This window comes from Epinephelus fuscoguttatus, linkage group LG21, assembly GCF_011397635.1.
Source record: "Epinephelus fuscoguttatus linkage group LG21, E.fuscoguttatus.final_Chr_v1".
Lineage (NCBI taxonomy): Eukaryota > Metazoa > Chordata > Actinopteri > Perciformes > Serranidae > Epinephelus > Epinephelus fuscoguttatus.
Window position 1 is genome coordinate 38,854,914 of NC_064772.1, and position 14,200 is coordinate 38,869,113.

Sequence of the window (14,200 nt, forward strand, 5' to 3'; positions counted from 1 at the left end):
ACATAGGCTCGTAGCCCTAGCCCTTAAAATCATATGAGCATTTTCAGCAGATAAATGTGAAAACAGCCTTCGAGTGTCAAGCTCTGCACATACATCATTGTGCACAGTGAGGCTCAAACATTCATCTGTAGGAACAAGAAGAAAACACATTTTTGAGTGGAGGAGGATGAAGTTATTGTAAGCCATGGTTTTTAAAGCTTACAACCTGCACCTGACCCCCTGTGAGAGCCAACCCATCCCGCAGCGCCGCTGTCCGAGGTGCTGAACAGGTGCTGTAGGCCAGATGCTGCAGAGAAATCCGTATTAACAAGAGGCAGAAGAAAATAAAATAAATCCAATTAAACGACATATTTGCTGCCACAGAGTAATTCTGTGAACTGACAAGGAATGACCTGTGTGTGTGTGTGTGTGTGTGTGTGCTTCTGTAAGTTATTTCTAACTTACTCAGAACGCTGCTCTGTCACTTTCTGACCCGACCTGCGGGTTGCTTGTCAACACACGCATCACTATTGGCAGGTGTATAAGTAAACAAACAAACAACATCAACCACAAAGATCGTTATTCAGTCTCATATTACATTTGTGAGAAGTTATTACAGTTTAGATTTTCACCTTCCCACATACGTAATAATTTCCTGCAAATGTAATATTTATTACATTTGCAGGAAAACTGTGTGTTACGTTTGTGGGCTGTTATTACGTTTGCGGGTGTAACAATGCTCCTCACCAGGAAGTAGTCATAGAACTCCTCTGTGAGGCACAGCAGGGAGGCAGAGTTCTTCTGGAGGTCAGAGGTCAGCAGGTCATGGACAGCTTCGAACCACAACACCACCTAAACAAACAAACAAACAAACAAACACACAAACAAACAATGATATAAACAAACACAATCATTTCTAATGGGATGATGCAGGTCCTGATTACTAATCAAACATTGTTACATCATGTTGACATTGTAATAGATTACTTACTTATCATGGATCAATACATAAGTCCTTATATTATGGACCAATGAAAAGATGATCTTCACTTTAATCTAACAGGGTACATTACTCAGATTAGTTCCTTAGATTTAACAGTTTACAGATCAGTTTGATAGATACAGATTTACTGGTTGGAAATTACTTCTATAGATTACAGATTAACATATTACAGATTACAGATTACATATATGTTTTACTGATCAGAAGATTACAGATTACTTTTATAGATTAGATTACAGATTACTTTTATAGATTACTAAATAGTAGGTTCTTTCTAAAGATTGCACAGGAACAGATTACTTTTATAAATTACAGATTAACAGATTACTCTAATAGATTAGATTACAGATTACTTTAATAGATTAGATTACAGATTACTTTAGCAGTCAGTCCGTAGGTTATGAGCATCTGCAGGTTGTCTTTGTCCTCTGACAGAATCTCTAAAGACTTCAACACAACCAGAACTCTGCTGAACCTGGAGCCACACAGATCCTGAAACAAACAAACAAACAAACAATAATAATTAATACACCACAATACTGTAAATAACCAGCGCCAATTCATCAGTCAATGAGAATGTGTGTGTGGGCGGGGCATAAGCACATACAGCCAGCAGCAGCAGCAGCGACCCACCGTCTGACACCGGCACACCGTGAGGACAGAAACAGAGGGCTCTGTGGGGACGGAGCACCTGCTGCAGCAAGCCAACACACTGTCTGTGGCCATTTTGACCTGACCAGCTGATTTAACGCTTATTCTCTCTGGGTGAGAGGGAGGGTTCACCCTGGACAGGTCACCAGACTATCACAGGGAGAACATGTCAGAGCACCTGGAGGAAACCCACACTGACACAGGAAGAACATGTGGGGGCACCTGGAGGAAACCCACGCTGACACGGGGAGAACATGTGGGAGCACCTGGAGGAAACCCACGCTGACACGGGGAGAACATGTGGGAGCACCTGGTGGAAACCCACGCTGACACGGGGAGAACGTGTCAGAGCACCTGGAGGAAACCCACGCTGACAGAGGGAGAACATGTGGGAGCACCTGGAGGAAACCCACGCTGACACAGGGAGAACATGTCAGAGCACCTGGAGGAAACCCACGCTGACACAGGGAGAACATGTCAGAGCACCTGGAGGAAACCCACGCTGACACAGGGAGAACATGTCAGAGCACCTGGAGGAAACCCACGCTGACACAGGGAGGACATGTGGGAGCACCTGGAGGCAACCCACGCTGACACAGGGAGAACATGTCAGAGCACCTGGAGGACACCCACGCTGACACGGGGAGAACATGTCAGAGCACCTGGAGGAAACCCACGCTGACACAGGGAGAACATGTCAGAGCACCTGGAGGAAACCCACACTGACAGAGGGAGAACATGTCAGAGCACCTGGAGGAAACCCACACTGACAGAGGGAGAACATGTCAGAGCACCTGGAGGAAACCCACGATGACACGGGGAGAACATGTCAGAGCACCTGGAGGAAACCCACGCTGACACGGGGAGAACATGTCAGAGCATCTGGAGGAAACCCACGCTGATACAGGGAGAACATGTGGGAGCACCTGGAGGAAACCCACGCTGACACAGGGAGAACATGTCAGAGCACCTGGAGGAAACCCACGCTGACACGGGGAGAACATGTCAGAGCACCTGGAGGAAACCCACGATAACACAGGGAGAACATGTCAGAGCACCTGGAAGAAACCCACGATGACACAGGGAGAACATGTGGGAGCACCTGGAGGAAACCCACGCTGACACAGGGAGAACATGTCAGAGCACCTGGAGGAAACCCACGCTGACACAGGGAGAACATGTGGGAGCACCTGGAGGAAACCCACGCTGACACAGGGAGAACATGTCAGAGCACCTGGAGGAAACCCACGCTGACACAGGGAGAACATGTCAGAGCACCTGGAAGAAACCCACAGAGGGAGAAATACGTCAGAGCACCTGGAGGAAACCCACGCTGACACGGGGAGAACATGTCAGAGCACCTGGAGGAAACCCACGCTGACACAGGGAGAACATGTCAGAGCACCTGGAGGAAACCCACGCTGACACAGGGAGAACATGTCAGAGCACCTGGAGGAAACCCACGCTGACACGGGGAGAACATGTCAGAGCACCTGGAGGAAACCCACGCTGACACAGGGAGAACATGTCAGAGCACCTGGAGGAAACCCACACTGACACGGGGAGAACATGTAAGAGCACCTGGAGGAAACCCACACTGACAGAGGGAGAACATGTCAGAGCACCTGGAGGAAACCCACGCTGACACGGGGAGAACATGTAAGAGCACCTGGAGGAAACCCACACTGACAGAGGGAGAAGATGTTGGAGCACCTGGAGGAAACCCACACTGACAGAGGGAGAACATGTTGGAGCACCTGGAGGAAACCCACACTGACAGAGGGAGAACATGTCAGAGCACCTGGAGGAAACCCACGATGACACGGGGAGAACATGTCAGAGCACCTGGAGGAAACCCACACTGACAGAGGGAGAACATGTCAGAGCACCTGGAGGAAACCCACGATGACACGGGGAGAACATGTCAGAGCACCTGGAGGAAACCCACGCTGACACAGGGAGAACATGTCAGAGCACCTGGAGGAAACCCACGCTGACACGGGGAGAACATGTGGGAGCACCTGGAGGAAACCCACGCTGACACAGGGAGAACATGTCAGAGCACCTGGAGGAAACCCACGCTGACACAGGGAGAACATGTCAGAGCACCTGGAGGAAACCCACGCTGACACAGGGAGAACATGTCAGAGCACCTGGAGGAAACCCACGCTGACACAGGGAGAACATGTCAGAGCACCTGGAGGAAACCCACGCTGACACAGGGAGAACATGTCAGAGCACCTGTTTGACGTACGCTCCTTTATTAATGAGAAATAAACTTTATAATCATCAGAATTCTGACTGCTCGCTTTTTTACTAACAACATTTACTTGTTACGGCTCTGGCCATATTTTGATGCGTTTCAGTTTCTCTGCCTCCTTCTGGTGTTTGACTGTGAGAGCGAGCGCTCCTTTTTGGCGGAGGATCTTTGTACCACAGGTGTGGAGTGCTGACTGGCTGGCGGTGTGGGCTAAATAATAAAATGACTCACATCACAGAGAATAAATATTCAGCAAAACAATTTTACAGTGAATAAAATTCTGTGTAAATATTGGATGTGTGTGGCGGGACGGGTGGAGTCAGACTGAACAGGCTGTTTGACAGAGGTGAGTTTTTAGGCCGGATTTGAAAATGGAGAGAGAGCTGATGTTAAGAGCTTTCAGAGGCAGAGCTTCTGTACGCTGATGACCCCATGGTGGTCAAGTGGGCTGGAGGGACAGTGAGGTGGACGGAAGAAGACCCGAGAGCTGGGAGATGTACAGAGGAGTAAGATCTTAAAGTCAGTGTAGTTACGTTTAGCCGACACACACACGTGTTTACGTTTAGCCAACACACACACATGTTTACATTTAGCCAACACACACACGTGTTTACATTTAGCCAACACACAAACACATGGTTACGTTTAGCCAACACACACACGTAGTTAAGTTAAGCCAACACACACACGTGGTTACGTTTAGCCAACACACACACAGATGGTTACATTTAGCCAACACACACACACGGTTACGTTAAGCCAACGCACACACGTGGTTACGTTTAGCCAACACACACACACGGTTACGTTAAGCCAACGCACACACGTGGTTACGTTTAGCCAACACACACACGTGGTTACGTTTAGCCAACACACACACAGATGTAGATACATTTAGCCAATAAAAATCGTTTACACTTGAGGAGAGAATAATTATGGTCTGTTGGCATGATAACGTAACATACACAATAAAATAAAGCTGAAATGTTCTGACTGTTAGAGACATTAAATTATCATAATTATTTACACTGTGGTTGTCACAGTGACCACCCTGTCACACCCTGTTACCTTGGTGACCAGCTGGTCTAGTCTGGTGAGTGTGACGCTGCTCAGTCCTTCATCACGAAGCAGAGAAACCAGATCAGAAGAGTTACCACGATCCAGACAGTCCTCCATCTTTACCTCCAACAACTGACAGACACACAGACAGATTAATAAATGAAAACAGATATTTCATATTAAATGTCACTGAACAAAACCTCATTTAACTTTTGAACCATTTCAGTCTCGGTGTGAGGAGATGAACGGACAGACATCTGAACCAATCACGTGAGTCTGATGCTGTACAGGAAGTCATCAAGTGACTGATGACATCATCAGACCACTAAAAAATAAAATGAGTTAATCCTCTCTGCTGTGCCTTATGATGGTGGTTGTTTGTTTGTTTGTTTGTTTGTTTTGTCATAAAATAGACCAAGTCAACTTTCCTTAAAACTTTGGAAATAATAAAAAAAACAAAACAGCGCACTGTGAAATTTTAAGAACATTTTGCCGCCGTGGGTCAGATGAGTCCCACAGCAGGGTGCACGCTGACCCGACACACACTCTGTAGTTCTCAATAAAACTTCAGTCATTCACACTGGAACTGTTGTGTTCTTTGCAGAGTGCAGAAAAAGCAGAAGAGACAGTTTGGTTATTAATGATAAAGAAGAAAAGAGCCGGGGAGGACAGACACAGATCTGGGACCAGCTGCTGCACAAACACCTCAAGTTTCCTCCTGACACACAGTTAGATGATGTGAGCTTTGTGACATGGTGCGTTATCCTGCTGGAAGTAGCCATCAGAAGATGGGTACACTGTGGTCATAAAGGGATGGACACGCTCAGCAACAATACTCAGGTAGGCTGTGGTGTTTAAACCATGCTCAGTTGGTACTAAGAAAATCTCCCCCACACCATTACACCACCAGCAGCAGCAGCCTGAAGCGTTGATACAAGGCAGGATGGATCCATGCTTCCATCTGAATGTGGTTTTTCCAATCTTCTATTGTCCAGTTTTGGTGAGAAAACCCGTGTGAATTGTAGCCTCAGTTTCCTGTTGTTAGCTGACAGGAGTGGCACCTGGTGTGGTCTTCTGCTGCTGTAGCCCATCTGCTTCAAGGTTGGACAAGGTGTTGTTGCTTCAGAGATGCTCTTCTGCACACCTTGGTTGGAACCAGTGCTTATTTGACTTCCTGTTGCCTTTCTATCATCTTGAACCAGTCTGGCCATTCTCCTCTGACCTCTGGCATCAACAAGGCATTTTGGCTCACTGGATATTTTCTCTTTTTGGGACCATCCTCTGTAAACCCTAGAGATGGTTGTGCTGAAAATCCCAGTAAATACTCAGACCAGCCCGTCTGGCACCAACAACCATGCCACGTTCAAAGTCACTTCAATCACCTTTCTTCATCATTCTGGTGCTCCGTTTGAACTTCAGCAGCTCGTCTGTACACTAGTATTACTGTACACCAGTATCATTCAACCCATCCTTCTGTACTGCTCCCCCTGTTTCTACAACATGCTGTCCACCACTAACAGGAACAAACTAACAAAAATAACACACACTGCATCCAAAATCATCAACCATCCCATACCCAGCCTCACAGAGCTCAACCACCGATCTGTCACACGTCTCACACGAACAATAACCAATGACTCGGATCACCCTCTCAACCCACACTTCACACTGCTGCCGTCTGGGCGCAGATACAGGACCGTGAGATGGAGACGAGCGCGCTTCAACAAGAGCTTTGTCCCGTCTGCCATCTCTGCACTCAATAACCTCCCCCAATAACCTCATATGGACCCAGCCCTCCTGAGTGTGATATATATGTGTCAGTTGTTCAATGTTTGGTGGTGTTTGTGCATGGTGTTTGTTGGTGGTGTTTTTGTGTACCCAAATGTTGTTGTGACAGTTTGTGAAAACAAATTTCCCCATGGGACAATAAAGGCTATCTATCTATCTATCTATCTATCTATCTATCTATCTATCTATCTATCTATCTATCTTCACCAGATCTAAATGATAAATGTTGGTACAGCTGATTGAAACATCAGAGAAGATGCAGAAGGTTTTTTTTGTAGAGGTCACATGATGTCAGGGGATAAATTGATGAATATTTATAAATATTGATATATATTCTTACCAAAAACATTTTTAACTAAAAGATCAGATTTTAAACAAGATGTAAACATTTTAACATTTCGCCTCCATTTTACAAATTAAAAGTCCTGCTGAAACCCTCGATAGCATAAAGGTCATCTTCATTATCTAAATTATTATTATAATAATTATAATGATAATAATTACTATTTGTTTTTTTATTAAAATGTAAATGTATTTAAGTTAATTTAAATGATAAATACATTATATTTAATTGACTTCAATTTGATGTCGTATCAAGGACAGAAGACACAGTAATGATTTATTATTATTATGGCTGACGTTTCTCGGTGGAACAGACTGACAGCACCACGCACGAGGCGCACGCTTCTCAAACATGGGTGTTGAATGAATGTATATTCAGTGTCAATGAAAATAAAGACGTCATCATATGTTTACATGTTGTCAAACTGAATTCTTCTTCTGCACTTTTATTTCCTTTGGGGGGCTTCTAAAGATGGCGGAGCAGACAGGCTGCCGTTTCTAAGCTCTTAAGCAGCTGCCCCGAAACTGACATGAAACTTGGAGTTTTGTTAGTCAGAAAAGAACAGGCGTTGAAGTAAGTGTTTGAAAGTATAACAAAGTATAACATTGGAGATTAATACGGTGCTATGAACCAACATGCTGACTGGAAAGCCTGAAGCTAAGCTAACTGCAGCCTTGTAAAATGCCAAGATGGCGGATCATCACTATTCACAGATGGATATAACAACCACTGGAGGTGTAAAGAGAAAATCCTCGCCTGTCACTCCAACGAAAAGCACTCCGCCGCCACCTTCAAAGGTAAAAAGCCCTCAAGAGCCACCTGTTGTCCCAAATGAGGCGCTCGTACAGGCTACTGAAAAGCTAACCGCTAAAATAGACAACTTTGGCGCTCAGCTAAGAGAAAACTCTGTCATGGTGGCTAACATTTCCAAGCTCGTGGAGATGAATGCAGCTGAGATTAAAGATTGCAAAGCTAAAATGCAATCAGTGGAAAAGGAAATGCCCCGACTCGTTAAAGAAAATGAGGAACTGACAGAAAAAGTGCCTGAGTTGGAGCGATACAAGAGGTGCTGGAACCTCAAAATTCATGGCCTGAAAGAAAAAGATGACGAACACATTCGAGACATCGACATTGGTATTCTTTCAAAGATTGCGCCGCAGTGGGCTACGTCGATGGAAACCGTAGTTGACACCGTTCACTGCCCTGGGAGACGAGAGGAAGGGAAAAGCTGTCAAGTCATCGTGCAGTTCACCATGAGATATCACCGGGATGCCTTCTGGAAGCTGTTCAAGAACTCTAAGATCTGTAAAGACTTGGGGATTCACTTCAAGCAAGATTTCTGCAAAGCTGACTGTGAGGCTCGTGCTGCTGCATGGCCGAAGATGGAGCAAGCCAGAGCTGCTGAGAAGACTGTGTACTATAGAGGACATGTGGGGTCATCAACAGATTTAGGGTGGCACTAGATTAGTTTCTCTACACATTACAACATGTGCCTTACACTCTCAGTTATATAAGAGTTCCTTGAAAGGCTCTATGTTTAAAATGTTTCCAGACTACTCAGGTTTTCTACTCTGATATGTTATAAGCTAAGTATTTTTATTACATGCTGCTGTTGAAAGTAGTTCTGAAATGTTCAGATGCACTTTATGTGGACCACAGTTTAAAGGTCGTGCGCGAGGTTAATAATATAACTTGAAAGATGCACTATTTTTCCAAAATTATATTCTACCACTTACCTCACTTATTAGTGCTGTTTACATTCATAAGCTCATTAAACCACTTACTACAGAAGGACAAGAAGATCTGTTCCCCTACTATTACTAAGTTCAATAGTGTTGGACTGGGGCAGTACGATAGTGCTTATTTCCAAAACAAACGTCCATACTTTCTTACTGAATTTACATCTCCTTCTTTTATGTCTTTTTTCAGTTCTACATTGTCTTTTGTTTCACTTAATGCTAGGGGTCTTAGAGATTCTATAAAAAGAAAATCAACCTTCCTTTTTTGCAAAAATGAAAAAAGCGCAATGTTATCTCCTACAAGAGACACACTCAAATGACATGGATGAAAAATTTTGGTCAAATCAATGGAGTGACAAAATTCTTTTTAGTCATAGTCAACAATTAAGGATCTTTGTCAAAGGTATCCTACTGACAACTTTATTTTTGGTGGTGATTACAACATGGTGATGGATGAATGGCTAGACAGATCTCCCTCCAAATACCAAAGACACTTTTACAATCCTGTGTTGCTTGGTTTTTGTGGTGTGTTTAACCTAAAAGATGTATGGCGATTTGATAATCCTTACATCCAAAATTATAAAGAGTTATGGAAAGGGGCACGAGGCGGCTGTCTATTATTCTATGATGATTCAGACTCTTGGCAACGGGCCCATTTCAGCTTTGCAGAAGACATGGGAAAGGGATCTGAATCTGACATTCAGTGATGAAGAGTGGAACAGAATTTGTAAAAGTGTTAAAGTAGTTTCAAGGGATGCAAGAGTACGTCTTATTCAAAATTATACGTTGTTTTTATTGGACTCCTTCCAGATTATTTAGATTAGGGTTATTACCCACATCAAATTGTTGGCGATGCAAATCTGAGGAAGGTGATTTAGTTCATGTTTTATGGTCATGTGATAAAGTCCAGCAATACTGGATCAATATTTATGATAATTTGTGTGAGATCACAGAGATACAAATGCCATTTATACCTAGATTATTTATTTTGGGTGACGATTCAGTTCTGGTACGAGAGGATAAACATATCAAAAGTTTTGACCAAACCAGTATTATGATTGGCAGACAAATACTTATCAGAGGATGGAAGACGGAGGGGGTTCCCTCTCTTCAAGAGTGGGCTGTAGAGATGGCACGAGTTGCAGCATTTGAAAAAATGTCATATAAACAACTGGGTAGATTGGATCTATATGAAGCAAAGTGGGGCAAATACATGAAATTTTTAAAGGGTTCCTGAAAGGGGTTGGATGGTGGACAGATGCAAGTTTTCATTATTGTGAGTAAATACAGAATAGTGCTTCTTATGTGTTTGCATTTTATTCAGCTATTATTGCTTTTATTTTTTCATTTGTTTACCAATTAACTCTTTAATGCAGTGATTACTTTGTGCTGTATTAACCTTGTTTGGAGTAATTTTCTGTGTCTAATTTTGTTATAGTTATTTTGTGTTTTGTCTACATTGATGCAGGCTGTGTAGCTGTAATAGCTGTACATGAAGGAGCACAATGGTTGATGCTGGTAACCAGAAAGGGATCAGCATGGATGGTGGTGGCTTGGGAAGGGTTTGTTTGTTGGGGGGGGTTACTGTTCCTATTGTATTGTTGAAACAGTGAAAATAAAAATGTTAATCACAAGATAATCCTTACACCCAAATCTACACGTGGTTCAAACCAGATGGCTCAATCAAATCCAGAATTGATTTTTGGTTGGTGTCAGATAATAGGCCTGGGCTGGATCCAACTTCCATAATTTCTGCTGCACCTTTAACAGATCACTGTTTGATTAAACTTAATTTTATGTCCACAAACAAATGCTTTAAAAAAGGTTATTGGAAATTTAATTCAAACCTCCTGAAAATTGAGCGTTTCTGCCAAGAATTATTACAATGATCAATAATATAAGCACAGATTCAAACCTCTTAACCTATAGAAGCAAATGGGAATATTTAAAACACAAAGTACGCCAGATTTCTATTTCAAATAGCAAAATATTAAGCAGGGAAAGTAAGGAAAAAGAGATGGAAATCATTAGAGAAATAAACAGTATATGTAATAAATCATCTCTAAATGAGAACAGCAAACAAAAACTTATACTCTTGCAATCGTCACTGGATAACATCTATCTTTCTAAAGCCAAAGGAGCATATATTAGATCAAGAGCGAAATGCAATAAGAACACTACTGATAGATAATCAAGAATGTACTGACCCAGACTTAATTTCTAAGGAAATCTTTAAATTTTACAGTGAGCTGTACTCCTCTTCTTATTCACCCTCAGATACTGATGCTTTCTTTGAGCATATTAAAAAGTGGATCCCCAGAACTGGTAAGTATTTCAAAAGCATGTGCGAGGCTGAGATAAGTATGGATGAAGTCCCCCGGCTCAGATGGTCTAACAAGCAACTTCTATAGACATTTCTGGGTACATCTTAAAGATCTCTTTTTTTGTATGTTAAAAGAAATATCTGAATCTCATATTCTTCCAACTACTATGAAGCAGGGGTTGATCACCCCTAAGCCTGGTCAAGATTCCAAATTAATTGACAACCTTAGACCTATAACCTTGCTCAATACTGATTACAAACTATTAACACATATTTATGCAAACAGACTGAAATCTGGTATTACACAAATTATCTCAGATACACAATCTGGTTTTATTAAAGGACGATCAATTCATAATAATACACGGCTTGTGCTTGACTTGCTGGAATACAACCATCTAATTGAAGATGAAGGTTTTATTTTGTTCTTAGATTTTTTTAAAGCGTTCGACACAGTCGAACATAAGTTTATTTTTAGCACCTTAGAACTATTAAGTTTTGGAGAAAACTTCATTAACATGATTAAACTAACTTATAAGGGTACAAACAGTACAGTCATACTACCACAAGGAACACGTCCAAGATTCTCAGTTAATAGAGGAATTAAGCAAGGCTGTCCCATTTCTCCCTTACTATTTATCACAGCAGCGGAAATGCTTTCTATTCTTATAAAAAAAAACAGATTTTGAAAATTTGATGGTGTTAGGCAAACAACTGGCAATTAGCCAACTGGCTGATGACACAACCATATTCATGAAAAATACTGAACAAATCCCCAAAGTCCTCAATACAATTAATTTCTTTTCCAAGGCATCTGGACTAAAATTAAACCTTAAAAAATGTGAATTATTACCAATACATAGTTCCCCTCTAACAACAATTCATAATATCCCTGTTAAATCAGCCGTTAAATACTTAGGCATACACATTACTAAGGACATTAACACTCTAGATAACCTCAACATTTGGAATACTTTAGATGAATGTAAATCATATTTAAATATGTAGTCTCAAAGAGACTTCTCTATTATTGGTTGAATTTTCCTCACGAAAATGGAATGTCTCTCAAGATTCATTTACCCAGCCTATCCGCTATCACTCTCTCAAAGTGCAATAAAGACTATAAACCAAGCAAACTTCAATTATATATGGAATAGGAAAACACACTACACCAGAAAAGGAATTATGGTTAAAGGATACAAGAAGGGAGGTCTTAAGGGAGAATATTTTATATGGCATACTTGTAAAAGATCCAACACATGATCTGGGAATTAATACAATCATCATCCTTGCAAAATTATTTACGCCTAAGAACAAATTCATGGAAACAAAACCCCAAATCTATGTCTTTTCATAAGGAGTTGTGTCATTATTTCTCATCTTTAAAATGCATAGAGAAAAAGACAGCTGTGAAGCTTTGTGATTTAGTAGGGGAGCTTAACCTCACAGAGTTCCCCTATTATCCCCTTTATTTCCTATTTCTTTACTAATTATTTTTGTTGTTGTTGTTGTTTTAATTTGTTGATGTATTTATTTTCTTCACTCTCAGTAATTGGGTAAACTTTTACTGTGACATTTTGACTATTTGTACTGTTAAAACCCATACTGAGGCTTGTCTGTAGCCTATTTGGTTGTATAATACTGTTCTATGCCAAACTGTATTATAAATTTGTCAAAAAAACAAAACACTTTTCTTTCCTTTCGTTCCATCAGAATAAACTTTAATGGCGTCACTTCCTTCAGACTGACAGCAGGGGGCGCTGCAGGCCGCACTGTGTGACAGGCAGGCAGACAGAATGACAGATTCACATGAACATGAATCAAATCAGACTCAGCTGATGAAATAAAGACTAACACATGAATATATGAAATGTTATTGATAATAGTGACGTCAAACTGAAGTCAGACGGATCAATAATCTTTAACAGTGATGAGTTTCACAGAGAGTCGATCAGAAACCATGAGAATCAATAATCTGAAGTTTATTTACCATCGTGTCTCTTCTCTCGGCGTGTCGGGAGCGTGCACGGCCACGCGCACACCTGCCGCTCATCAACTCATCAGAGTCCAGGCCGCGCAGGCGCACGGAGAGAAAATAGTCCCCACAGTGACGGAAGAATCTCAGCTTGACGTTTCATTGATGAGTCAGAAAAACTGAAGTCTGAACCTGTTTTTAACATTTAAACATTTTATTTCACATCTTTCTTCATTTAATGAGAAATATCTGCAAATGTTTTCAGGAGACTTGATTTAAATGTTTTTATTCTTTAATGTTATTGGGATTCATAATCAGACAGGGGTGGATATATTAATGGAAAAATTTACATTTAATTTTACACTGAACATTTATGACACAGTTTTCAGTCTCTCTGGTTTTTAAACTTTAAACATATGATAAAATAAAAAGAAACAAAATGCTGCAACACACACAAACTGTCACCTAGAAAAGTTCCAATAAAAATACCACAAAGATACTTTAAAACAAAGTTCTATAACCAGTGGTGTTGTTCAGCCTGCTGCTCACCACAATAAGCTTAATGTATATTTGTAAAAAATCAGAATGAGCCCAGTAACAATAATGATAATTATTATAATCAATAATAATCAATAATGATAATAAAACCCAGGATCTGTTAATGTGTCATTCTCGTCATTAAAGCTCTTAAACATCAGCAGAGGAGTCTGTTTCTGTTCAACACTAATTACAACTGCTGATATTTAAACGTCAAAATTCATCTGGAAAATAAATCAAAAAACAGATTTTAAAGGTAAATAATTCGCCAGATAAAAAAGCATCAACACAGCGTTTCCCAGCATGCACTGCATGTCAGTATGACATCAGACAGACGTCGGACAGACAAATCTGGTTGGAATGAAAATCAGGTTGACGATGTTGAAGATGTCTACAAATGTTAGAATTTAACGTTAACGTTATGTTTACGTTAACGTTAGGATGTTTAGCTGACGTTGGGTTTTGTTCTTTAAAACTTACGACGAAATGACGTTATTCTACACAAGATGATGACGGCCAACATGTCCTCACTGCGGCCTCGTC

The 14,200-nt window shown here is 41.4% G+C and overlaps 1 protein-coding gene across 1 annotated transcript in view; it reads right to left on the reverse strand.

Moving 5' to 3' along the window:
- LOC125881977 (synaptonemal complex protein 2-like) overlaps positions 1 to 13,156 on the reverse strand; it is a 35,921-nt gene extending 22,765 nt beyond the window's left edge. The window contains exons 1-4 of the mRNA XM_049565512.1: positions 13,136 to 13,156; positions 4,962 to 5,084; positions 1,361 to 1,474; positions 727 to 831 (exon numbers count right to left, since the gene is read on the reverse strand). Of these exons, the coding sequence (XP_049421469.1) occupies positions 727 to 831; positions 1,361 to 1,474; positions 4,962 to 5,084; positions 13,136 to 13,138 (345 nt within the window). The 5' untranslated portion in view covers positions 13,139 to 13,156. The remainder of the gene's footprint in view (positions 1 to 726; positions 832 to 1,360; positions 1,475 to 4,961; positions 5,085 to 13,135) is intronic.
- Between the last annotated feature and the right edge of the window lie 1,044 nt (positions 13,157 to 14,200).